General features: G+C 39.3%; 1 protein-coding gene across 2 annotated transcripts; it reads right to left on the minus strand.

Annotated features, from left to right (window-relative positions):
- On the minus strand, positions 1 to 27,959 carry eno2 (enolase 2). 2 transcript variants are annotated; one of them, XM_044172297.1, is made up of 13 exons: positions 27,821 to 27,959; positions 16,630 to 16,715; positions 15,492 to 15,587; positions 13,561 to 13,619; positions 11,299 to 11,368; positions 10,127 to 10,260; positions 9,529 to 9,620; positions 8,988 to 9,118; positions 8,052 to 8,249; positions 7,771 to 7,972; positions 4,367 to 4,475; positions 3,670 to 3,728; positions 1 to 1,022 (listed from the first exon to the last, which is right to left on the minus strand). In XM_044172297.1, the coding sequence occupies exons 2-13, from the start codon at positions 16,712 to 16,714 to the stop codon at positions 953 to 955; spliced, it is 1,305 nt and encodes a 434-aa protein (XP_044028232.1). In that variant the 5' UTR covers position 16,715; positions 27,821 to 27,959; the 3' UTR covers positions 1 to 952. The 2 variants fall into 2 exon arrangements, with proteins under 2 accessions (XP_044028232.1, XP_044028233.1); XM_044172298.1 differs by lacking the exon at positions 27,821 to 27,959 and adding an exon at positions 27,776 to 27,798.

A 27,959-nucleotide genomic window follows, 5' to 3' on the forward strand; every position in this document is an offset into this window, starting at 1 on the left:
TGTGATTGAAATTGTAAATACATCTTTTTATTTCACATATTTTCACATTATTTTCAATGACAAGCGTTCTGTGTTTTTTTTTTATTTACTTTCTTCTTTTTCAACACAGCTATTCTATGAACATTCAGGAAGAACAGAAGGAACGAAGGGATTCAGGATTTCGATTTCTTTCGTTTTCTTTAGGACAAAGGCAAGAATTCAAGCAAAAAGGACAAATAATCAGAATCACATCAGGGTGGGAAGAAAAAGAGGGTTTGAAACTGAGAAACAGACATGACAAGAAGAAAAAGGGGACAAAAAGAGGGAGGGAGGAGGACAGAAGTGGGTGTAGTGCAGGTACTTCAGTGTCCAGGTGAGAGTGTGACACAACTGAGTGTGTAAGTGTTCAGGTGTTTGTGTAGTTGTGTTGTTTTTTCACTCAGTCCCTGAAACAGCTGTTTTGAGTTTCTTTCTGCGAATGCATCGTCCTCTTTTGGCGTTGAAGGTTTTCTTTTTTTCATGTCTTTCAGTTGCGTGCTTCAGTCTACATTATTCGATTATATCTCTATTTATTTATCTCTCTCTGTTTTTACAACAATAATCTTTATTTTTGCAGGTCTGTCCTCTGGCTGTACATGAACTATTCCTTTGAAACTACAGTAACAGTGCATGTCTGGCTTATAGATTTAATATTTTTATGGTATTCCCCTGCATGTGCGTGAGCGCGTGTTGCATCTGCGTACTTTATGTGTGTGTAAGTGTGTGTGTGCATACAGCACTAAAAGTCCAGTGCATAATTTATTCATTTATTTATTTATTTTTGCTTGGCTCTTTTGCTCTTGTGTTTTTTCAGAAATCTGTGTGATCTTTCATTGTACATGGCTTGTTCCATGTTTGTCATGTCTGTCAGTGTATGTATGTGTGTGTGTGTGTGTGTGTGTGTGTGTGTGTGTGAGTCATTCGTCTGTCAGTTTCACAGGGCGCTGGGGTTCCTGAAGTTATGGCCTGCAAAGCGAGCCTGGTCTCCCAACTCCTCCTCAATCCTGCAGAGAAGAGAAGAAGAGAGTAAAGAGAAAATATTTAAATCTGTAAAAAAAAAAAAACATTTATATATAAAAACCTGTCTGTCCTACATCAAAATTTTTGTCTGTAACAGAGAAAAGGTAATCGTCCTCAGCTCTCTGCTCCAAAACCAAACCGTCTCCTGAGCAACAGTGAGCTCTCCTTCCAGCAGTACTGCTAAAAAAATATTTTTGGACTTAAAGGATGAGGCTGGTGTTGTTCTATATTTTGTTATTGTCAACAAATCCCATGAAAAGATCAAAATCAACAATGTGATCGTCCATCTCTCAACACGCTGACCTCCCCTTTTCTGTCTGTGGCTCTCAGCTCTGAGCCCATTGGTTCCTGCTGAAGACATAAATCTTTAAAAACACCTCACAAATATTTAAAAAGGCTCAAAGGCTGTTTCCTAAAACAGCTGGTGCCTCTAGTTTTTAGCAACAAGAACAAAAGGAGGAAATAGTGGTGGACTGTTGTTGAGGACTATTTTCAACGGCGGATTAATACACACGTGGTATTTGTGGCAGCAGGACAGTGTATGTTATGGAAGATTTGTAATGCCTAATTGAAAACAAATCAAACACAGAAATAAAGAAACATACAACACACATTATTATTTGCTTTTTATGTATGCACTTACTGTGCACACTACAGTATCACAATTAAATGTAAAAATGCCAATTATTTAGCCTTTTGTTTTTAATAATTTAATATAATTGGTTTTCATTGTGACATGATTTCACCAGGCACAGATGGTTCTAATAAAAAGACACCACTGAGTTACATTAAGGAAAATGCAGGATTCAGTGTTTTTGGAGCTTGTTGCTTCCGAGGAACTAAAAGTCAGGATATCTCGGCCTCTCCTGCTTTGATTTTGACTTGTGCCTCAAATTTATGGAAATGCAAATACTAAATTGCTGGAATACTCATGTATTCATGTAAAACATGTCTCCATGGCTGCCACTGTATGACAACTTGCTACAGTATAAATAATTCATTTCTCTCTGGTGTGTCTGTGCAGGTGTGTGTGTGTGCACATGCTTCACTGCACTGATTAGCGTTTTTCGCTGGTTAATGCTCCTGTAAGTCTCCCCACCCTCCACCTCTCCTGCGTCTCCTCCTCAGCAGTCCGATGGGATTACAACACTGAGCCGATCTCCCCTCCTCCCCCTCCTCCCCCTGCTCCTGCTGCTCACTGGCTCGGACACATGGGGTGACACCGGCGCTGCTGTCGCCTGCCACGTCAATTAGCTCTGTGTTGCTAAGCACTACAGAGTGGGCACCTGAGGAGGCCAGCTATAGCTGAGCTGCAAGATTTGGAGCCAAATGAAGATTCAGAGAACATATAGAACCAAAAAAAGGTAGAATTAAATATTGAATAAAGTGGGTGCTGATTGTAGCCTACTTTTAAAATAAATGATGCAGTATTTTTTTACAGGTTTAACAGGTTTTAATGAGTTTGAAACCTGGACTTTTTAAATAAAGTTATGAGGGGGAAAAATCAGCCAGCCAGCGATAAGGATAATATAATGAAAATGTAAAGATGAAGTAAGATAATAATGATCACCAACTGGCTACTGAAATGTGTTGAAAACAGTGAAACTACTCATGAACAGTTATTAGAGAGACAAACTATTCTGTGTGAGTCAATTTTATTACAGAATGCGCATATTAAAATCATTTGAGATTAAATTCTGCCCAATTTTACTCTCTAAAAAAGAACTTATTCAAGCGCGCTTGAAACAATTCATGTGGCAGACTTTGCAAGAGAATAAGTACCTGCTTGACACAGGTGAAATTTGTTCGTGTAGTGTGGTAAAAAAACAGGCAGCATCCCTCCTTCTCATGCAATTATGTAAACAAGAATATAAAGAATCTATATTTCCTGAATGAGAGGTCAGTCCCACCCCCTCTCTTAAACCAACTGGACACTGGAGTGCTTTGCAGCTTTGCACATCTAAATTCAATCAGATTGAAATGCATGAAAAGCGGAAGAGGAGCGTCAAAAAGAGGAGACAGAGATGTTTTCTCAGCGAAGTGCCCCAAATATTTAAAAAAGGAATTCAGTTTTCCTCCAAAAGTTCCAGTCTTTCCCTCTCTTCCAAGAGAGGAGCTTATTCAAACTAGAGCATACAGTATAACTGTTGGTCAGGGGGACATTTTTTATTCTTCTTTATTTCTATATACTGTAATACACAAAATGTTCTGATTCTGAGTGTTTCTCTCTTTATTTAACCCCTTAAACCTAGCTGACCTGCCGGTGGGTCACTCATTACAAACTGATGATGTGAAGCCAAACACTGTTCAAACCCACAGAGTTTCATTTTAAATTCAAGTCGGGATCCCAAATGTTTTCAAAGATACCAAATATGTCAGGCTTAATTTTGGGAAAATGTGTATGGATGCACAAGACAGATGCAGCCAGGTACTATATATACTATACTCATAGTTCACAATTTTTTGATGCATCCGTTGCATGTATTATTTACTCTGTTTACAAATACCTTTGTTAAACATGTATTTTGATCAAAACGTCATCCCAATAAGGCTTCATTGAACTGAGGAATTCAACTGAACTGAATTGATAACTGTTGTTTGTGAGAGAGACTGAGTCTGTGGCACACTGACCTCATGAGTTGGTTGTACTTGGCCAGCCTCTCAGATCTGCAGGGGGCGCCAGTCTTAATCTGCAACAGAGAGAGAGCGAAAATTATAACCCAAAAGACACTTTGTCTCCGAAAAGATGATAATGAAAACGTCACTAAGTGGTGAACGGCATTTTCTTTTATGTTGGTCTGAAGCTTGTAGCATGTTGTGGTTACAGTTAGGGTACGGGTAAGCCTCCAGGTAACAAACAAAGAGTGTGTGTGTGTGTGTGTGTGTGTGTGTGTGTGTGTGTGTGTGTGTGTTACATCAGTGTTCGTTGGGCATGTGTCTGATGGTGTGTGTGTGTGTGTGTGTGTGTGTGTGTGTGTGTGTGTGTGTGTGTGTGTACATCAGTCAGTGTTCGTTGGGCATGTGTCTGATGTGTGTGTGTGTGTGTGTGTGTGTGTGTGTGTGTGTGTGTGTGTGTTACATCAGTGTTCGTTGGGCATGTGTCTGATGGTGTGTGTGTGTGTGTGTGTGTGTGTGTGTGTGTGTGTGTGTGTGTGTGTGCTACATCAGTGTTCGTTGGGCATGTGTCTGATGGTGTGTGTGTGTGTGTGTGTGTTTGTGTGTGTGTGTGTTACATCAGTGTTCGTTGGGCATGTGTCTGATGGTGTGTGTGTGTGTGTGTGTGTCTGATGGTGCGTGTGTGTGTGTGTGTGTGTGTGTGTGTGTGTACCTGTCCAGTGCAGAGTCCCACCACCAGGTCGGCGATAAAGGTGTCCTCTGTCTCTCCTGAACGATGGCTGACCATCACACCCCAACCATTCGCCTGAGCCAGTTTACACCTGAGAGACAGACACAGAGAGAAAAGACACTTTCACAAAACACACGTAGAACAAATACGACCTCCTGATGAAGCTGCAAAGACAGAAAACATTTCAAACAGTAATCAACACAATGAACATGTGACTGTAAGCCTAAAAGCATTTCCTTGCTTTTGATTTTGATTTCATTTCACTTTATCAGAATATTTTCCTGAATTTTGATTTGCGTCTCGAGGTGTACACTGTTTCACATACACAAGAAAAACGCAACATTTGATCAAACAACAAAATAAATACTACAAACATTTATTACATCATACTTTACCAACAAGTAGCTACAGTGCAATCACTTTAATCACTCACTTTTACATTCAGAGCTTCGTCTACACAGGAACACTGAGGCCTACTGAGAACCCAAACTCTGATTTAACAGTTTGACAGACCGAGGAACAATACAGTCTGTTCAGTCGAGCTTGTGGGACTCTAAATCTCCTGTTTGATGGGAAAAGCTGATATTCAAATAAAGGGGGCCCGATGTAATATTACCAGCCAGAGACAACGTTCTTTTAATATATGCAGTTTGAAAACTTCACTCAAGCATTTGACCCACGATCTTTGGGCAGATACGTAGCAGTTGAGCTCTAAACTGAACAGAGAGCCAACTGCACCATGCACCGATTCCATACTGTATTAAAGATTGGAAAAATAAATAATAACCACATCTGTTTGTTTGCTCCAAATGACCTCAGTCTCCTAAAAAAGTAAATAAGTTGTTGTACTTTGCTACAGATATGATCTACAGTATATGTGCACTCCAAGATAAAGCAGCGTCCACATAGATGCCTAAACATTTTTTAGGCATATTAGAAGAATATATTAGATTAACAACGCAGGAAGCTTTTCATGTGACGGACACAATATATCACCTTCATTTCATCCTTCTTCCTCCCCTCCTGCAATAATCCTGCTACACTGTCACGACTGAGAGCCTCATAACCCTGAGTGACGTTTTGTTAAGTCTGAGATTGATGACACACACATTCAAGACTGGAGTTCACACTATCTCCACAAAGATATCAACAAATATAAGATACATGCACAGAACAGTCCCAGTCAGCTGCATCACTACATTTGATTGACAGCTAATCTTCATACTACAATCCTCCTGTCACTTCCTGTCCTTCATTTATCTTCTGTAAAGGTCTGTTTGCTGCTCTTCATCTCCAGCACAAGGTCAACATGGCTGACAGGTAACGGGTGATGTGACTGACAACATGCTGACTGCTTGAGTGTGTGTGTGGGGGGGGGGTTTCCACCCGTGTGACTGATAGCGGGGCAGCTGGGTCTCTCTGTATCTCCCTATAGGCCTCACTGTTGTCTCAGCCAAGATGGATGACCTTCTTTGGGCAGTGCAAGTTCACTAGCCTGCCCGAGGCAGCCATATTAGTTTATCTTTCCTTCTGAGAAAAGAGTAACAGTGTGTGTAGCATGTGTTCACAACGTGAAGGCTGACAGTGAAGAGTTGTGTTTGTAGATCTGTAACGCCTGTAGGCCTCCTAATACGGCAGATTCATCATTTTAATAATGTATTTGACCTGTTTCTACATTAAGTAGCTTTATGTCAGCCTACTCAAAAACAACTGAAAGCAAGACGATGTAACTTATACTGAACAGCAGCCACTAAGTGAGTTTCCATCCACCTGTTTTTATGCACATTTTCAATTTTGTGCATAAAATGTCCTGACAAAATGCAATGGAAACAGAATAAATCATGACGTACATGAAGCATGTGACCTGAAGCTTCTGCTCTGCTGAAGAAACAATGGCAGATGAAAAAATCAGATCTGTGTGGAGCGACGAGGAGACTGTAAACTTCCTCAGATTAATACATGAAACAAACATAAATGTTATATTTCCATCACATTATCCACATCGAGGTTTGACAGGCTCTCTTTTAATTACATCATCTCGTTGTCTCCTCTTCTTCTGCAATGGTTTAATGGCACCTGACTGGAAAGTTAGCACCTTCAACTGTTTATGTCAATGAACCAACTCCTAAATTATCTCATAGCAGTAGTGGATGGAAATGTGCATTAATTAGCATTTTCTTTTGTGGATTTTCTAGTAATTCGTTTAAAATTTGTGTTAAATTTGGATGGAGACTTAGTTTTTAAGTACTATAGTAATTACAGTTGCTTTAAAGACATCATCATTAGGCGACCTGAGTGAAAGCAAGTGGAAGGACCATGTGCAGGAAACAACAAGCATGTCTCCTGTTGAGGTACAGTGTTCACTTTTTGTTTTACTTTTGAGATTAAACTACTGAAATATTTATCCAACAAAATAAAAAGAGTCACAACTCAGAAAAATGACTCATCAGTTGCACAATAATATGTATATGAAGTTTGCTAACATTAGCTGACATTAGCCACCATAAGCTACTGGTCATACCAGAACAATCAAGGCTGTAGCAGCAAAACTCCTGAGTGGACTGAATTGAACAAAGGTGCGTTCAATTGCTTATGAATTCAGTTTTGCAATTTGTAAGAAGAATGTGTTTTTTCTTCTTAAAAAAGTTGATTTGTTTCACTTTAAAAGTCAATAGAAGTGGGGGGTTTTTTGCATGTTTTAAGCCATTTAAGCCATGTAAAAATTTCCATCAGCTTTCATTAATTTCTTTGTATCCAGGCAGCTGTTAGTTAAATATTCATAATTTAAGTACACTATAAAATCCACCGACAGAGACATGTACCTTGTGAATATTTAACACACTTGTGTATCGTCACTCAGAAGCCTGAAAGTGACACGGAGTGAAATATTTCAGATGGGAGTAAGATGTGTTCATGCACAAAAACTTTAGCTTGGAACTACTTTCTACTGTCTCTATGAAAACTGCTGAAAGTGTTCTGGACAGACACGTTACTGCTACATTTTTTAATGTAATTTTTCAATTCTGTGAGGACCACAAACAAAATTCCCTTCACCTCCATTGTATTGGGCTGTAGGCAGAAACCTAGCTACCTACCTCTAGTACCACTAGAGGTAAAGGAGAATTTTTATTTTTGTAATTTGGGTGAATTTACCCCTTTACATTGTAGCTACTCATTTGTACTGTCCATCTTCAATAAAAGTTTAATAAACCACTACAGTATTTAAAATTCTGATCAAGGATTTTTGTGAATCAATCCTGAATCTTTTCCAATGTCTTGGTTTTAACTGCTCTGCAATCTGAGACTTGATGTCAGTTGCCCACTCTCAAGTTGTAAGCGTCCTGCGTGCATCTAAACATCTTAACGTCTAAATAAAGCAGACGTACGCCTGTATGGCCTCAGTGACGGAGCCGATCTGGTTGACTTTGAGCAGCAGGCAGTTGCAGGCTCGCTCCTCAGCAGCTTTCTCTATCCTCTTAGGGTTGGTCACCGTCAGGTCGTCCCCCACAACCTGGATCCCCACCTGGGCCGTAAGACGGGACCAGGCCTCCCAGTCGTCCTGGTCAAACGGGTCCTCGATGGACACCACTGGGAAGGAGGGAGGACAGGTAAAGTTAATGAAGAATATTTTGTCTCTGGAGATCAACAAACAACAAATCTAGTCCACCTGGATAGTTGTTGACAAAGCCCTGGTAGATGTCAGCCAGTTCCTCTGCAGAGATGTGTCTCTCTGAATCTGGTGGGGATTTGAAGTCCAGGTCGTATTTCCCCTCGCGGTAAAACTCTGAGGCGGCCACGTCCATCCCGACCACCACCTTGTCCGTGAAGCCGGCCTTCTCTATGGCCGTCTGCAGCAGGTCCAGAGCTGAGGAGTTAGAGACAGAGGGATGGAGAAGAGGTAGAGAGGAGGGAGAAGAGATGGAGACATAAAGAAATGTAAGGTGAGTAAATAGAAGATGGAAATAACGATGCACTGATTTACTTTTTGCCCTGGGCTGTGCCTCTCAGGCTACAAACAGGGTACTTAACCCTGTAATTGTAGGAGCTTGTTTGGGCTGTACACAGCCTGAGCGGTGGATCTGCAGACACTACCGAGGGCTGGAAAACTGATGCAACCTCCTCTACATGTTTACTGGGGAAAAAATAATTTATATTTATATTTTAACTTAATTTTAACATAATTTTATTAGTTTTATTATAAAGTTACTACAATTGAACATCAATCAAAGCTACAGTAGCAAAGGACAATGTTTCCAAGACAAGAACTTTTTTGATGACTAAAACTATATTTCAGTCTTGAAGTCTTTGCAATGACTGATTTCATAATGCAAACCAATGGAGATGTACATTTATGCAAAGTAAACATTTAGTTTTAGTAGCCTACTAATTTTCTAAACATACTGCCCAGCATGTTCAGTGACCTGTTGTCTGGGTTTTGTCAAAAGGCATTTTGCGAAATGACGGACCTGAAGAAGACGAGGCAGGTTGATGAGGTGAAAGAGGTTCAACTGAAATGTAAACTAAACCTCATCACACAACAAATTGTGTAAACACAGAACATCACTGGTGATATTTAACAGCGACAGAGGATCCTCCTTCTCACCCTCACTGTTCTCCAGGATGTTGGGAGCAAATCCTCCCTCGTCTCCCACATTGGTGGCATCCTGGCCGTATTTCTCCTGGATCACCCCCTTCAGTGTGTGGTACAGCTCCGATCCTATCCTCAACGCTTCCCTGAGAGACAGAGGGAAGGAGGGAAGAGACCGTCAGAGAGTGAAAAGACAAGGGAGTAGGGACCAACATCAGCAGGAGGAAAAGAATCAAAGAGAAATAAATGATTAGGGATAAAAAAGAATGGGAGATAGGAAATAAAGAAAAAATGCAGAAAGAAAATGGTTTTAATCAGGCAATCAAGCAATTCTGTTCATCCACTAATCAATGCCAAACTCCTAAACCAATACTAAAATTGTCTTAGTACAGTGTTGCAGTACAGTTGACTGAAAACAAAATGTTCCAAAAGTATTGTTTGTCAAAAGGATCACAGTTTCCCAGACGTTTACAGCCTCATCTTGGATGTTGAATGAGAAGAAACAAAAGGAAAAAGATAAATACTTCATGTTATTGTTTTGGAGATGAATTCTTACTTGAAAGATTCAGCTCCAACAGGAAGAACCATGAACTCCTGCATGGCCAGTTTGTTACCTGCATGGGAACCTCCATTTATCACATTAAAGGCCTGAAGAGGAGAGGAAGTAAGGAGAGGAGGGAACGAGGAGAGAAAACAAGGAGAAGAAGGGAGAGGAAATGAGAGGACAGAAGAAGAAATCATCAGGAAACACCTGCTCACATGCAAAGTGTAAATTTGGGGTTCATCACAAACCATCCTATAAGCAGATTATGTTACAGTGCAAACATGAAATAATCAAATATTTGTAAGTGAGAAAAGAGTGTAATGCATTTAAAATTTTTATTAAAACAAAATGTGTGGATTGCAGTCAGTGTGCAGGTGTTTGAACAGCTGCTAATTGTGAATCTGACAAATGTTTACACATCCTATGTAAATTGTATAACTTCATAAACATACCTTGTTACCTTGCTGTAACAGGAATTTGACTGTTTTTGAAATCATTTAGTTGCGCAGGAAATTGTCCAATATTCAGTGTATTCAGTGTAAACATTTTTTCACAGCACTGTGTGTAGAAGCTGTAGTGGTACATGTTGTGCAGTGAGTTTGTGTCTTACAGGAACCGGCAGCACCAGCTCCGTGTTTCCGGCCAGGTCAGCGATGTGGCGGTACAGGGGGACGTCTTTCTCTGCTGCACCGGCCTTACAGATGGCTAGAGACACTCCAAGGATGGCGTTGGCCCCAAACTGAGCTGTTTGGCAGGACAGAAAACAGGAAATGAATTATGTTATTTTTACCTTTGCTTTCCAGTCAATAACCGGTCCAACTGTATTTTTAAATGCATTCTTTTGTTTTATTTCAATTCCAGTTTAATTTAACTTTCCTTATAACGTAGGTTTGGCAGTTCAGATTTCCTGTAGTGTCATGTTGAGTTTTTGCATTTGTTATAGCACTGACACGTTGTGGCAGTTAAGTTGTAACAACAGACGTTCAGAACAGTTTTTTTTTTTATTCTGGTTAATTAAAAGTAAAAATATTTATTTTAGTTTTACAACCATACAATACAGTTTTCAGCTCAATTTTATTTCTTTTAATAAGTTCTTAAATTCACTTCACATCTTGTACTTATTCTTTAAATCGTAGTAAAGGGCACTCATTTTCTCCTATAGGTGATGCATTTCAATTCTTTCTCCTAAAACTGTTACCATGGACTTCAGTCAACTGACAAGAAAGATTTATTATCATTAAAGAGTAATTAAGTAAATCTTTTTCAATGTACTTACCCACAAAATTGTAGCTGCATTTTATTTGGTAACTATTTCCATTTTTACATAATTAACTGTGTGACTGTGAAAAGAAGGGTTACCAACATGAAAAAATTAAACAAAATGTCTTTAATGCTGTGCAATAAGAAAAGAGAATAAACTTCTCCCAACACCATTATTTTCACTGCTGTTTACCTTGCTGCCTGAAATGATTAGTTGGCATGCTTGTAGATTAAAATAAATGAACAGTGCATTTATTCATTAAGGATGTGAGTTTGCGTTGGTCGTGCCAAGGCCTGTTTGGAACAGCAATCTATTTGCCCTGTCGTGTTCTCGTCTGTATTTATGCCTCTTGTTGCCACTCTGTGACAAACGTGCCTTTGGTAAAAACACTTTTTCAAACGGTTTGACTTCTCATGAGTGGACTCGGAGCTTCTGGAACAGGGAGATTTCCTGCTGGCTGGTAAACTCTGCTGATGTGGTGTTAGTCATCCCGACTTACCCCCCAACTTTTTTAGACTCACATTTGTTTTCTGTGCCGTCCATCTCGATCATCATGTTATCCAGCTGCTCCTGCTCCACCACGCTGATGCCCTGCAGGAACACAAAAATACCGAAACACACTGTAATAAAACGTACTTGCACATGTGGAGCAATATGACCTATATCATAACTACAAGTTTTTTAATTTGCTTTTTAACAACTTTCCCTAGAAATCTATGTGATCAATTTTGGTTCAGTTTTGTTGATTAATGTTAGGATTAGGGTCAGGTTTTGACTGCCTTGTTGAATCCTTTTCCTTGTTGAATTGTAAATACCATACACTTAATAGAAATTGCTTTCGTACAAACGTAAATTTTCCAGGAGAAAAAAAGAGTATTACCCTTTATTATTCCATTAATTATTGAATGTTACCAATCATATTAAAAATGACATATTTTAAAGAGTAACTGCACACTAAATCCACATTTTTTAGTTAGTTCATTATATGTACAGTCACTTTATTATACTATCATTTGATCGTGGTCCCAGCCACACTTGCTTGCATTTTTCCAGAGGAGATCGAGTGATTCTGTCTATTTTTTAGACCAAAATAAAAAGGTAAAAATCTCAACACCCCTAAGTGCAAGGCAATGCCACGTTCACTCTGATCTGGGCCATGTTTTTATTTGTCTTCATATGCTTATTAAGACATATACTGTATATAAACAGAAATCTACTCTTTGCAGTGTGGGTTGAGGTCTATTTCATTCTTCCTGGCCACTACTGATGGTAGCAACCAGTTATTACATACAGTCTTCATAGAACCAGACTGACTGGTACTCTTTCCGTTTCCTCTCACCATGTGATCTCTGTGATTTTCTACAAATAATCGAGACCTAAAGCTTCAGCCCTGTTCCCTGAAGTTAAAAGGCATATTGGGAAATCAATAACTTTAGCAAACTTTTTTTTTTTTTAAAGCAGACCTAAAGGAGCCTCAACTAGTCAATTTTTTCTTGTACTGCATTTTTCAGTTTAAATATAAAATTTCCATTGTAATTTTTTACTGTTTACTATTGTTTTGACAGATTTCTAGTTTTTGACCGAAAAAGTGCTTTATGAATAAAGTTTTTAGTATTATTATCATCATTATGACACCACACACACACACGCACTAGTGTAACTGGACCGATCCATGTGCTCCTCTCTGATGTGCTCTGATGTGACGTTCAGGAGCTCGGAGCCGTTTTGTCCCGCCTGACTGAAGATTCACTTCCTGGCAAAACATCTGCTGCTGGAGGACATTACCCATACTGCACTGCTGCAGATATCTGAATCATACTACTATACTCACACTTACACACACACTTCTTTCAATTTTCCTCTCACTCACTCACACCTTTTTTCTCACACAGACACATTATCATCATCTTTCATTCACAATATCTCTACACCACACACACACACACACACACACACTCACTCACTTTTCTCCACCGTTACTGATAGCCGAAAAGATTTTATCTTATTCTCACAGCTTCCTGTCTGCCCATCCAGATGTGATAGTCATCTGCACATCGATTGACTGAATCTGCGCTTAGTGTCACCTGCTGTACAAGGTTGTTTTGTTCACATTCCAAACCGGACATTTTCAGCCTCACTAACTGATGCTACTGATTCAAGCCGACCATAGACTGTGGACACACATGACCACAACATCCTTGGTGTCACACACAGGTTGCTAAAAAGAAATCTGGAGTTTGGGTTTATCACTCACTGCCATGTTAGTCAGTTACTGGGGCCAGAAAATCCAAATTTGGGCAAAGCTGGGTGGAGCTGAAATGGGGCAAGCAACCGCCAAAACTGAGTGTCATCAACTAAAATACAATTAAGGCAAATAGGCCCAAAAATATTAGGAGTAAGGGTGAATTTCTATCCCATTTCATTGAATCTGACTCAAGTATTGAACACACTTATGAAATCCAACTCCTTTCAAGTCCCTTATTGAATCTTTTTATATTCAGCTCTCAATAAAACTTACATAATCACTTTTTTTTGACTGGGAGGGCAGAAATACTGCTAACACCACAGCTTTGAGTGGTACCCTGATTTAATGTTCACAACCTGTATCTACAACCTAAAAAAACTAGCAAATTCCTAGAAGTTTTTCCTTTAACAAGAACAACTCTGTACCCAATTCCCTCTTCGAGTCTCAGGCGTGCTGATAATTTACAGAAGATACCAGACATTGTATCTTTAAATATGATTATTGACGAATATACTGTATGAACGTTTTGGTGACTTACAGAAGCTAAAAGGGCGGGACCCAGGGTATCGTTGATATGCCCGACTGCCTTCAAAACACCTTGAAGAGAGGACAAATGAAGGTAAGTGAGTCAGAAAAGGGAAATTAAAATCAGTGTGGGATTGTGGTAAAAGTGCATTGCTGTTTGAGATTATATTATTAACTAATATAAATTATTAATATAAATCTACTCTTTGTCTTTGCATTAAGAGATCCTTTTGATATTAACATTCACACTTTTTAATTTGAAAGGGGTTGCTTGTAGTGCAGATCCTGCAAAGAACGTTTTTAGCTTATTGTTTTGTTTTTTCTGCTGCATCTGGACTGCATGGTTGAGTCCTTGTAGCTCTCACCAACCCTCTAATAATAAACCTCATGCAACCATTTTCAGCAAACAAGCTCTGTTAAAGGTCCAGTATGTAGGATTTAGTGGCATCTAGCGGTGAAATTGCAGTTTGCAACCATTTAAATGCCGCTCGCCTCACCCTCCCCTTCTAAGCGTGAAGGAGAAACTATGGTGGCCGTGAAACTCGCGAAAAATGTGAAAGGCCCTGTCTAGAGCCAGTGTTTGGTTTGTCCGTTCTGGGCTACTGTAGAAACATGCCGGTGCAACATGGCAGCCTCTGTGGAAGGGGAGATAGATAAAACGGTTTATTCTAAGGTGACGAAAACACAACAATTCTTATTTTCAGGTGATTATATACTAATGAAAACATACTTATATTATATTTTATATATATACATATATATATATATAATATTATATCCATTTCTCTTACATACTGGACCTTTGACTCTTTGGGAAATACGCTTATTCGCTTTCTTGCTAAGACTTAGATGAGAAGATTGATAGCATTATCATGTCTGTATGCTAAATATGAAGCTAGGGCTAGCAGGAAATTAGCTTAGTTTAGGACTGGAAGCAGAAGAAAACAGCCATCCTGACTGCGTCCAATATCCCAAAATGTCGAACTATTCCTTTTAACCCGCTGTACACTACCAGCCGAGCCCCAAACAGCAGACAAAGTTAACATCTAAGCTAGCTGGTGGGGAAAGTAGAACATTCAGCTGCTAAGGAGACAGTTTTTTTTTTCACAAGTTGGTGGAGACCAAACCAGAGCTAAAAGGAGAGTGCATATTGGACTTAAATTCATCAAGTAGACACAAACACAACTCTAATGGGATAATAATGTTGCCCTGTGTCTATGTAGGCCTACGCAAGTGTTGGCCAACATGCTAGCCATAACAACTTGATAAGCTAGAGCTATCTCTTGTAGCTACTTTTCACACTGGGTTTCTTTCATCAGCTGAAACATAAACAAGTATTTACTACTGTAGACCTACTGGACAGTAAGCGATTAACTAAACTGAAATTTTACTGATTTTAGTCAAGAAAAACAACAAACATTGTGATTAGCCTCTGGTCCACTAGCATCTGTAACTACATTTATTTTCTCACCCTGGATTTCTTTTATCACGTGAAACATGTTTCCGGGATATTTGCCCATATTCTAAGATATATGATGAGTGTTTACTATTGTACTGGACAGGAAAAGTTGAACTAAACTGATATTTTGATGATTTTAATGAAGAAAAATCAGCAAATATTTAATTAGCAGTCAACAGCATATCCAGCTGTTATTGGATGCATCATGGGAGCTGTAGAATGGTTATATATCTTTTTAAAAATGAAATGGTAATAACATGTTTTAGCTTTTCAAAAAGACACATAGAAGAAAACCCACTATGAGAAAATACAATAAGTTACAGAATGGAACAGAGGTTAGCTAGTAGAGGGCTAAATCAGGCATGTAGGATATTTGAATGTTTTGGGATTGTTCTGCCCCCCTGTGGTGAGAAATCATATAAAGCAGCTTTAACTTTTTGAAGAATGTAAATTTGAATGCTAACACAGTTGATCTGTCTTCGTACCTTTGCCCTTGTAGCGGCTCTTGTCGCCATCTCGGAGCTCCAGAGCCTCGTATATCCCTGTGGATGCTCCGCTGGGCACCGCAGCCCTGAACAGACCTGAAAGTCAGAGAGAGAGAGAAAGAAAAAAGGTTTTAAATGCAACGAGTGGACAGAGGAGAGGAGGAAACCAATATCCAGTTCATAGTTTTAACTCTACAGACTTTTCTATTAGTTTGAATTGAACCTCAGTGGGCAGAAGATTTTCAGACATTAACCCTTTAACACCCACCCTCCCTATTTGGGAGTGGTGCACCCAAATTAAAACAAATCTGCTGTTTATAATTTTTGCAGAAATTATAGATTAGGGTGTAATATTTGAAGGTATTAGCTGCAATGGCTAATTGCTTGCTTTTTAATGTGACAATTCTAAAAAAGCCAGGTAGATTATATGTATAAACAAATTTGCAATAACATTAATTTCTTCAAACCAAATGACACATGGCCCTGAGGCAATTGCCCACTTGTACATTATCTAGCCTTTCATGACTATAATGCAAGACTCCTCTCTTAGTTGGAATCATGTTTTTTTTTCTTCATACCTGCCTTAAGTAAGTTTTTTTCACCTTAACGCTCACTAAGAAGATTGCCTCCCACCCAGTCAGTTTGTATCTTCATTATTCTTCCCGTTACAAACGTTATGAACGCCTGAACAACTGAAAAGTCTGAATTCTGTAAGATGTCTTTCCAGGATGGTGATACGGCGGTTCTGGATCAGGGCTAATTTATCATTCTGTGCATGGCAGTTTCAGACAATTCATCCTCGGCTGTAACTTGTACACTGATTTTAATCTAGTTTTTACACCAGTCACCAATAAGTCAAGTATTTGAAGTAAAATCATCTCAGTGGGGTTATGAAAGCATGCTTACTGTATACAGTATACCTTCAGCCTACCAGAAGACTCTTCCCATAACTGAGAATTGATTGATCTGGGTAGAGGTCAAATGAAGGTCGTTTGATGTCAGAAACAATTTACGATTACAACAGAGATGCTGTCGTGCTGCCAAGCTTTCTTAAAGCTTTTTGACAAATTTCTGACATGATGAATGTGAGCTGACTTTTTTTCCTCTGATATTTGCAGACAGGCTCGTCGGCGGTCACCTTTCTCTGTGCGAAGGTCCACTTCGACAGTGGGGTTTCCCCGGGAGTCCAAGATCTCCCTGGCAACAATACTGACGATCGACATCCTGAGAGACACAGAGAGGAAAAGAGGCTGCGTTATGATTGCTTTACCTTGTGATATGTATTGTGCATACTGTTGGAAATCCGATTAATTTTTGACAGTTAAATTGGTTATGTCAGCTTCAGATTGAATTGAAAAAGAGGGAGAAAGAATAACGGAGAAAGAGAGATCTCGTGGGTAAATCCTCTATTTTTACATGGCGCGTGCATACACACACACACACACACACACAGAGAACAACCTGTCAGGAGAGATGAGAAACAACATCACTGCAGATTCACTGTGAAAATCAAAGCTCACCACAGAGGGCTGGGTTGTCTCATGCACATACACACACACTGCAGTTACTTTGCCGTTTCTGGAAGCAGGCTGCAGTACAAGTCTTCAGCAACAGAGTAAATTATGCATCTGTTTGCCACTGCTTTCATCCAGACTGTAAACTGCCATTGGTCGAGACTTTGGTAAGGCTGCATTGCAATATGTTTCTTATTGTCAACAAAACCGACAATGTATTAATCCTACTAACAAGTATTGTGTGTGTATCACAGCCTGATATATCTTATTCCTCTGTGCCATAGAGCTCCATCGTTGTTAAAACACATCAGCGAGCCGCACTGTTGCACTGGGTGGCATGTTCCTTTATCACCATGAACACACACACTGTACTTTATGTTGACACAATCCCACATACACCATCCTGCTGCCCCAAATACTCACTAGAGCACCAAATGTGGATTAAACCACAGCTGAAAATTGTCCCCAAATGCACTATTTCCTCCTGGTTGAGTAACTTTTGCTTAAAACTACAGTTTTAGGAAATGAATTAGCCTTTTTAAAAACTATAACTATGAAAACTATATATTTGTGAGCCGTTTTTAAAGATCTCTGTCTTCAGTGGGAACCAATGGGCTTGGAGCCGAGAGCCACAGACAGGGGAGGGAAATCAGAAAGTATTGAGAGACGGACTAACTCGTTGTTGGTTTTGGTCTTTTCATGGCATTTGACAGTAAGAAAAATATTGACTAACGCTAGCCTTATCCTTTAAAAGCAACAACTGCTATTTGCTAGCTTTTCTGCCCAAATTATACTTTCGACATTATCACCTGCTTACTGCAGATTAGCTAGCCAACGCTAATTAGATGTAAGTAATTGTGACATAAAATGAAACTCTGTGAAAATCTGTCAAATATTTGAGAATTTAGCAATTTTGCTTCACATTTTGCTTCTTTACATGTTCAAAGTCACAACAAAATTCCTTTTTCAATTTGCTCGCTATTCCTGCCAGGCTTAACATACATACCCCAATGCCAGGGGTGGAAGTATGCAGTAAAATCAAGGACGACGTCATTATGGGGGTTATGGTTAAGATCAGCATTACCTCGGCATAGGTTAAAAAAAAAAAGTTGCATCTACCTTAATGAATCATTGATTTAATGATTGCTTTTATGTCACAACCCAAACACCCTGTTTAAACAAGAAATAAACTGGATTATGGCTGGTTAAACTATTAAAATGCTGTTTCCTTATGACTGAGAATTTAGCTGCAGTTTGTGCACTGAATGATCAGCTAGCACGTCAGTAGAAGATACAGGGCCATGGCTACAAACTCAAACCAGTGGCCTTTCAGTTTCATGACAGTCTAAGACTATTACAGCTTGTTTTTTCTGCAGAATTCAGAGCTGCTTTGTGTTTATGAAACACTCTGAAATGGGCTCTGTATGAAATGCTTTTTACACATGAACTTTCCTGGCATTGCCATTAGTCTCTAGATCAATACTCCCTACATCTATGTATAGTTATGTTTATTCCAACCCTTTAGTTATGGTAAGTTTCAGTTGCACTGAGCAACATTTAAATACCTGTACTGTGTGTACACCTTAACTGGATATTCTCTCTGCCATATTCTCTCTTTAAAATACACTTTCACCTGGTTAAATAAAGGAAACAAAAACAACAAGAGAGGTTTTGCGGGCAAATTTTAGCCCTCAGTCTGACCCTGGTACTGCTTTCACAATCATTGTAGGTTCTTCTTTCTACCACTGCTGTTTACTGCTGTTGCTTCTTCTCTCCCAGGAGAGAAAGCTTGGAAAATCCTGCAGCGCTAATTCAGGAAAGATGCATCTCTGGGTGCCATTCGACACTTTGAAAAACAGCTCGATCACAAGAGCATTCGTAGGTTAGTGCACGCAGCTCCAATCTCTGTTTTTTAAAATCAAAAATCACCCACCAAGTAGCAACATTTACAGGATTTTATGGCACCAAGCAGCGATTTCATGGTTTTGCTAAAATCTGTTTGTTTGTTTTTTTTGTTGACTGTTCACTTTTGTTCTTAAAACATTATGCATCAGACCTCTCTGGAGCTGGGGTTTTCCACAAGTCGCTCAGTCCACTGAGTCCGCTGCAATTTTTTTTTTAAGTTTTTCATCACTAAAAGTGGATATTTTACGTGCTAACATAAACGATAGGTGCCATGTGCTTGGACTGAAGTCAAAGACGAAACTTTGGAAAATCTCTCGTTAGCATTTTCCTACTTATTATGACCAGGTAACAAATTCACTGACTTTACCAGTTTAATTGCTAAACTAAATAAACTAAACTAAACTGGTTTGGAGATGTGATGACAGAGTTCCCATGCATAGCTTAATTATAATGTAATGTAAATGTTTATCTAAATGCATCCCTAAATTAAATGAGTTGCACTACACAAACTAGTTCTTACCTACATATTACTTTACACCCTGGAGCTGCCAGGTGTAAGTGCTACTTGACAAACAAATTTCACTGTTCAGTCCTTTCTCAGTTTCACTTCTAATTATTAACATGAAAGGACTCGTTTCTCTTTTGTTTCTCGCTGTGAGAGACTGAACTGCTCCGCATCACAAGATTAAAAATGTATTAATTGTGTTTGATGATGCGTTTTAAATTTCTTTATCACCATGACATCATTAACGCACACAAACCTAAACTCTGAAACATTAGGAGCTCCGTCCTCATTGTCATTTCACTATCATCCATGCTAATTTCCTCTGTGGGTGTTTTCCCTCTTTCTCCTCATTGATATTCCAGGCACTCAGCACTGCAACGATATGTCAAAAAAGGCCTTTTATGCCATCCTCGTCTCCGTACTGTATGAATACTTTATCGATCTGCGAGGAGCTAAATCTGGCTCGCCGCTAGCCTGCAGAAATCTGTCACTGTACTCAGGCTGTCCTTTCAAATACACTGACAGAGAGACAGTGATTCAGAGTAGAGGGTGTGTCAACTCCTGTAGACACATCTTTTCTCATTTTTCCTCTTTAGTGTGCATTCATCAGTGAGAAACTATACTGTGTTGCCTACAGAGAGCCAGATATTTTATTTTGAAGTCAAATCCAAAGGGTAATTGCATTTTAGAGGGTACAGTGATTTAGAGCGTCCTAACAGCAGACATTTTAAGTTATCAGCAAGAAGTGCAGGTGTAAATAATTACATTAATGATGGCTCAGTCCCATTAAAGTGTGCCAGTAATTCACTTTGTTAAATGATGCCACCCTCCTCACCAGCAGTGAGTGGCAAAGAAAACCAAAGGGTGAGGGGAAAACGTTGTGGAAAAAGTAAAGGACTTGACAGTCAGTGGCATGGAAATGTAGCCAGAAATTCCGATTTGACGCCCCTGTCGATCATTTATCTCTGTCATTTGTCAGAAATCTGTTTCAGGATGTGACGGCGCTCTGGTTAAGGTTTGGTTAGATTTAGGCACAAAAACAACTTGGTTAGGTTAAGGGAAAGATCATGGTTTGGGTTAAAATAACTGCTTTGTTAAGGTTAGGGGAGCTTCGTCGTCATGGTGACAATAATAAACACGTGGTTACGGTTCGGGAACGATCGTGGTAAGAAAACAACAGTGAACAACAGTTCATGAAAATACCCTAACCAACCATTTTTATTTGTGAATTGTTGAATCTCAACTAATAAGCTGTTGAAATGTTACAAATACTATCAAGACTATCTGTAGGTGGACTATCCAAATAAAGTGACCATCCATGGTCACTTTTATTTCTCCTTTGACATCTGAATTTATGTTTGAGCGGTCTTATGTAAATATCTTGTGTAGTAGTCTTGTGCAAGATTTTTTCCTTATGTAATTTTTCCTGCTCTTTTTTCTTTTCTTTCTGTCTCTCTCTTCTGATGTTTGTGGCCAACGCAACACTAACTTGACCTACAACACAGATATGTGCGTATTTATGCATTTTAAAACAGCATTCAGACCATCTGAAACTACTGAAATACTCAGGATAATGGCAGCGTCTCTCTTTCTTTGTATAATCTATGTTCTTTTGTTGTCTTAATTCCTCTATAATTTCCCTCTGGTGTTTATCTGACTCACGGTCTGAATGCAAACACAATCTGTTTATGTAAAACCTTCCTGAAGACATTAAACGCTACACATTTCTTTCTTTTGCTAGTCTCCCTGTCACCTTTCGTCTCTTCCTCTGGGACATAAATTCCCCCGAGTGTTGCTTTTAACCTGCCGCAAAAGCACATTACTCCTCCTGTCTTTTTTTACTGTCCTCCTCTGACTCCTTTGCTCAGCACTCCTCTATCGTACGTGATCCTTCTGAGCGGCTCGGGAATATTTCCATCCATTTTCGCAGCAGCTTTGAACCTTGTTCCCATCACTGTTGGTCGATTACAAACGTTGACGACCTACGGATTTTTGCTTATTCAGTTCTTACACTCATTGTAAGTTGCAGGGGATAAAAGCGTCAGCAAAATGTATAACTGGTGCTCAGCATAAGAAAGAGCAGATGAGGTCCCTGACTCGCCGCCACCATACAGAAACTTCCACACTCACAGAGTCAAGGGGATTGATGCGTGGGTGATTTTCTCTACTGGCCTATATTCATTTTATGGATTTTTTTTGTCGCTCTCTTTTCTGTTGTCATTTTGAAGCCCCACCCTAGAGTACTGCAGTTTTCCAAGCAGTTCCTCCTGAGGGTGGAGCAGCAGTACAGGACACCGGCCAACAGTTTTACATCAGAAATTCTGCATTCTTTTTTCCTTGTTCCTGATCACATCCTCAAAGTGCCTTTTGACAGTCAATACGTTTCATATAATATTACTACCCCAATTAAATTTTTGTTAGCATGCATGAATGTCTATTAATGCGACCCAGACCTAAATATCTGAATATTTCAAACAAGACTAAGAGACATGACAGCCAGATGAGCGGGGCTATGAGGCTGTACTTAGGCACTGTGGTGCTTTGAGCAAGATGCTGATGTCAGCATGCTAACATGCCAATGTTTAGCCGATAATATTTACCATTGTCACCATCTTATTTTAGCTTGTTAGCATGCTAACACTGGCTAATTAGCACTAAACACAAAGTACAGCTGAGGCTGATGGGAATGTCATTAAGTTTTGCAGGGTTTTGGTCATAAACCAAAGGAGTGGACAAGCTGGACGAGCCTTGAATGTCTTTACAAAATGTATTGGTTTATTGTGTGGCTAAAAATATAGCCTACTGTTCAATAATATGTGAAAATTCAGTGATTGTTTGCTTGAACCTCTGCTTAGGCTACATGTGTTTTTTCAGGGGAAAATAGGTTTTTTCGTTCTTATAGAGTTTGTGTTGGTGGTTAATTACAAAAGTATTGTTTCATTAAGAAGATGTTACATCTTAAGGATGTGTAAATTTAGGACCATGTTCGTGTGACTGACAGGTGTTACAGGTGGAAAACTGTGGCTACATGTTTTCATGTTTGTTTCCAGTATTTTCCATTTTAACATCTCTAAATTCGCTGTCAGAATTGTGATCGTGACAGCACAGAGAAATGTGAGGCCCTCCATCTTCCATTCATGAACAAACAACTTCAGAGTAGTTTAGGGTCATTGTCATGGAGTGTAGATCATTAAAGGGACATTAAAGTATCTGTGAGTCTATCTGTAATTATAACAACTAGGAAGAACTTTAGCACTAACAAACAGCATCTATAGAAATCCTGCTGATTTGAGACTACGAAACTAGCATCTTAATCGAACAGAGACGTCATGTAAAGAGGCAAAACATCCACATTTTGCTTTGTTATCCTCAACTGTGCTGTTTGGTTGTCTGTGTACTGTTACAGCAGTTCCTGTAATATCCTACAAAACGTTTAGATTTTCATCATATTGTCCGAAAAGTGGCGGTTCATGTTCATCCAAAAACAAATGTCTTCAGGCTCACAAAGGTCTGGTAAAAATTCAAGTTTTTATATTGGTTAGAAAAAGGGATGTCGCTAAACTATTATAATTACATGAGGTACTTGCATGAATGTAATCGTATTCCAAACGCAGGTGCTGTTTCCATGACACTTCCATGAGCTTGAAAACGTCCACTTGAAATTAGTGTGATGTTTCAGTCACGGTTTTGCTTACTTTAATGTACAAAAACCATCTTATTGCCTGCCGCAGCAAGGTTTCATACTATGTTGTATATAGTAGTAACAGAGTCTAGTTTTTGTACATGTACTGTATGAATTCCCAATGAAAACAGATGTGTGTGTTAATGTATTTTAAAACTTCATTATGTGCCGCTTTCATGCTGTGGAGCCATAAAGATCTTATTTATTTCCACTTAATGTTAAGATATTTGCAGCGGTGGAATGTAACTACATTAAGTACAAATTCAAGGTACTTGCACTTTACTTGAGTATTTCCATTTTATGCAACTTTATACTTCTACTCCACACTCCACACTTTACATCTCAGAGGGAAATATTGTACTTTTTATGTTATTACTCCACTACATTTGTCTGACAGCTACAGATTAGATTTTTTTTCATTCCCTTCCTGTCCAATGAAAACCATGTATCTCCAAATTTGGTGATTTTGAATGTTTTGAAGGATGAAGTGTTCCTTTATGGGTTGAGAAAGGTCTCCCACTCTTTAAGCTAAATAAACTATTTAAATCCCCCTTGGATTAGCAGGAAAACGCATCGTCACAAAGCAGAAAACAGGCTGTTTTCCTGAGCTCATGAAAAGTTGACTTTTTAGAGATACGTGGTTCTCGACAGCGACGCTACAAATGATGATCTTATAGAATATGATGCCTTGCTGTAGATTAAACTACCCAACAGTATATAAAGTAGGTAAAATGAGCTCAACCTTAAACATCTACAGCAGTAAAATGCTACATACACATTAATGCAGCAGTAATATTAATCCAAAAACATCAGATATAATAGGAAAACACTGACAGGGAACATTTTACTGCACAATGAGTACTTTTACTTTGGATACTTTAAGTAAGTGTTGCTGAGATTACTTACATACTTTTACTTAAGTAAGGTTTTGAATGCAGGACTTGTACTTGTAGTGGAGTATTTCATTTAAGTGTGGTAAAAGTACTTAAGTTAAGAATCAGAACACTTCTTCCACTACTGGCTATTTGAATGTCATGTATGCATGACACCAGAAAGGTGTTTCTGAATATTTGCTGCACACACTCGTCTCATATCCATAAACACATGTTCCTCCTGTCCAATCCGTCCTCAATGAGTTTATCTCATAACTCTCATCTCCATCCCTCTCTCCTCTCTCGTTCTCCATCTCTGTCAGCGTCTCTCGCCCAGTGCTGTTTGTACACGTTGCTGTGAGTTACGTAAGCTCTACAGCAGCAGCAGCAGCAGAGAGGGAGGACACCCATGAACGCACCACACCACACCTACCAGAGACTGCAGTGCTCAGCAGAAAATATACCAGCACTGAAAAAAAAAACCGTGAGTGGGCGAGCCGGGGAGAGAATGAATGAGGGATGAAGGCACGCAAGGAGAGAACCAGGAAGACAACATATATATTATCTTTATATCTAGTATCTCTGTATGGGAAGATGGAGAAAAAAGATAAAGGCTAGGAGGATGGAGGGAAGGAGAGGAAGGAAGGCAGAGAGAGACAAATGCAGATAGATGAAGAAAGAGAGAGAGGAGAGGAAATAGAAAAGCATCTGCAAAGAGAGAGAGAAGATGGATGGGAAGAGAAAGGAGTCGTAGATAAAGTGAAAAAGACTAAATGGAATGGGAGACTGATAGAAATGCTGGGTCTCTGATCTCCCGATTCGATTCAGTTTATTATTAGATTAAAGGGGCACACTAACGATCTTACACATCAAGATCAGTTTACTCATGATGAGGAGTTTTACTCAGTTTCTAAAGTCTGGGAACTATGGGAAGTGTAGTGTAGGACCCTGTGTGTAGAGCTTGACCAATAATAGAGGCTAAAAGTCAGGATATCTCAGCCACTGCTTCAACCATTTTGACCAATCTCTTGCAAACTCAGCGGAGTACCTGTTTAAACTACATCAGATAAATACAAATTGCATACATGAAAGTACATCTCAGAATTTGCGCTGGGAACTTACATTTCTTTTTAATCTTCACGTTAGCAACCCAGTTGTTTTCTTTGGAATATAAAATTGCTTAAAGTGCAAGTCATGGGCTGAATTGCAGACACATTTCACTAATAAATAACTAATAAAGTTATGAAATTGTAGACCAAAAACGTGGGAGCGGCCAATTGTTCTTCCCCACTGTAAATTTCCATTTCAAAGTTTTCTTTGAATGATATCCTCAATGTACACAGAAAGACAGGAGTCTCCTGGATAATTTAACAATAATATATATATATATGTATGTTATGGCCATCAGTTTAAATTATTTCAACTTCATTTCTCAGAAGTAATGAGTAAGATTTCTGTACCGAAATATGCCTTGGGAATCATAGTTCACTTCTTTCTTCACATTTTTATGTACACTGGCTTGTACCTTTGACAGTTCTATAAAAAAAAACTAATTTTCTAACAAAGTCATTCATCTTTTGCAGTGATGATTCAACCTGGAGAGTTTCACGTGCACCCAAGGTTAAAGTGCTCAAACTGTCAGTCACCTAACATTGACTATCAAGAAAATGAATGCGATGTTTACTTCTAGAAGCCTGGACGTCTGAAATCACTCATCCCAGCACTCTATAGATCTACGTAAAAGTCAGTATCTATATAAATTAAGTTGTGCCATTTACAACAAACACCTACATGTACAATTTAACTGAGAAAAGCCAAAGATGCATAGATCAATCTTGAGATTTTAAGTCAGTACTAGATCATTCAACTGAAAATCGTGATTAATTGGAAAATCTTTCCTTCGTACCCAGTCCTAGTAAATATATGTGGTGAGAAAGGAAGAGAGACATAGGAAATTGCTAGGGGATTGAGTGAGAGAGACAAATGCATATAGGGAAGAGTAAAAAGAGAGGAATGAGTGGTGAAAGATGGATTTAAAAATAAATATATGCAAAGGCAAAGAGAGAGAGAGTGAATTGGCCGGGAGGAAGGAGAGAGAGAGAGAAAGAGGGAGTGATGGAGGACGAAATGGAGAGTGAGTGGAAACGAGGCAGGGCGAGAGAGCTAGAGAGACAAAGAGAGGAGGAGAGAGAGAGAGAGAGAGAGAGAGAGAGAGAGCGAGAGAGAGAGAGAGAGAGAGATAAATAATTAAATGACCCCGTTTGGCTGGAGAAGAGAGGAGAAATGGAGGGATGAAGGAAGAGGAAGAGGGGGAACAGAAGGCTGATCTGAGCACGTATGGCAGACTCACACACACACACACACACACACACAGGAAGTGGAGCAGTCTCACACATATGTAATGCTAATAATGTATCCACAATTACACACACATAATATACACACACATAGCTTCAACTTGCAATTATCACAAGTACTCTGACTCACACACACACACACTTCACGTCCACCCACTCATCACAGAGAGTGCCAAAGATGCAGATATCCAACACACACACATCAATACACACATTTCTGTGCCTTCCATGTTAGATATCAACTATCTCACACACACTTTATATACCATGGACTCGACCATTATTGACTGCAAGATCACACACAGATGATGTTCCTGCTGTCAAAACACTCATAAACAAACACACACAAAACACACACATGCTTTCCTTTCAGGTTTCACACACAAAATCCTATAAACACACACATTCCCATGCCTGCCATATTGAAAGACATCAGCCATCAAACACACACACTCTTGATGTACCAGGGACTAGACCACGATTGATTGCACAATCACATCAGCCATTTTCCAAGAAATCAGAGAAATTGCATGCAGAAAAATTACACACACACACACACACACATATACTCCTGTGCCTGCCATATTAAAACACATCAACCATCTAACACACTTGATATACCAAGGACACGGCCATAACTGTATGATCCCATTACACACACACACACACACACACAGGCACACACACACACATAATATTCCTGCAGCCAAAACATACACACCTAAAGAAACACACATAAATACACACACACACACACAAACACACACTTGACAGCCATTTTCCAAGAAAATATAAAATACATGCAACAAAATCACACACACACACTTAATATTTCTGCAGCCAAAACACACATAAACAAACACACAAGAATCAGAGAAAATGCATGAAGCAAAATCACACACACACACAGTAACATCTAAAACTGCATCTCTCTCTATCACATACACACACACACACACACACACACATACACACACGTTCCTGTGCCTGCCATATTAAAATACATCAGCCATTTCACACACACGCACACACACACACACACACACACACACACACACACACACACACACACACACTTGACTGCAGGATCCTCTTGTACACACATATAATGTTCCTGATGCCTTTCACACACACACACACATTTGACAGCCATGAAGCAAAATCACATTCACACACATACCTAAAACTGACACACTCACACATATACTGTATGCAAATGCCCACACGTATGCTTTACTGTCTCTTTTCACACACACATATATACACAAACACACATGACGGCCTTTTTTTAAGTAACCAGAGGAAATGCATGAAGCGAAATCACACACACACACAAACATACAGGAATACCAACAACTGAAGCATTTTTATCTCACACACTCACACAAGCAGCAATCAATATGAGATGAAAGAAAGAAAAGAAAAACAATGGATGCAAAAACACAAAACCTCTTGAGTGGATGAAAAGAGGAAGAGAGGATTTCCTTCCTTTACCTGCCGCCTGTGTGTGTGTGTTCTGCCTTTCACGGCGACCGAGAAAATACTGGAGAGGCAGAGCAAGAGAGAGGGAGAGGGAGAGGAAAACAGGAGGGGAGGAGGGGGTGAGATGTGTGACAGAGGGGGGAGGGGAGAT

The sequence above is a fragment of the Siniperca chuatsi genome, linkage group LG17 (genome assembly GCF_020085105.1).
Source record: "Siniperca chuatsi isolate FFG_IHB_CAS linkage group LG17, ASM2008510v1, whole genome shotgun sequence".
In the NCBI taxonomy this organism is placed as follows: Eukaryota; Metazoa; Chordata; class Actinopteri; order Centrarchiformes; family Sinipercidae; genus Siniperca; species Siniperca chuatsi.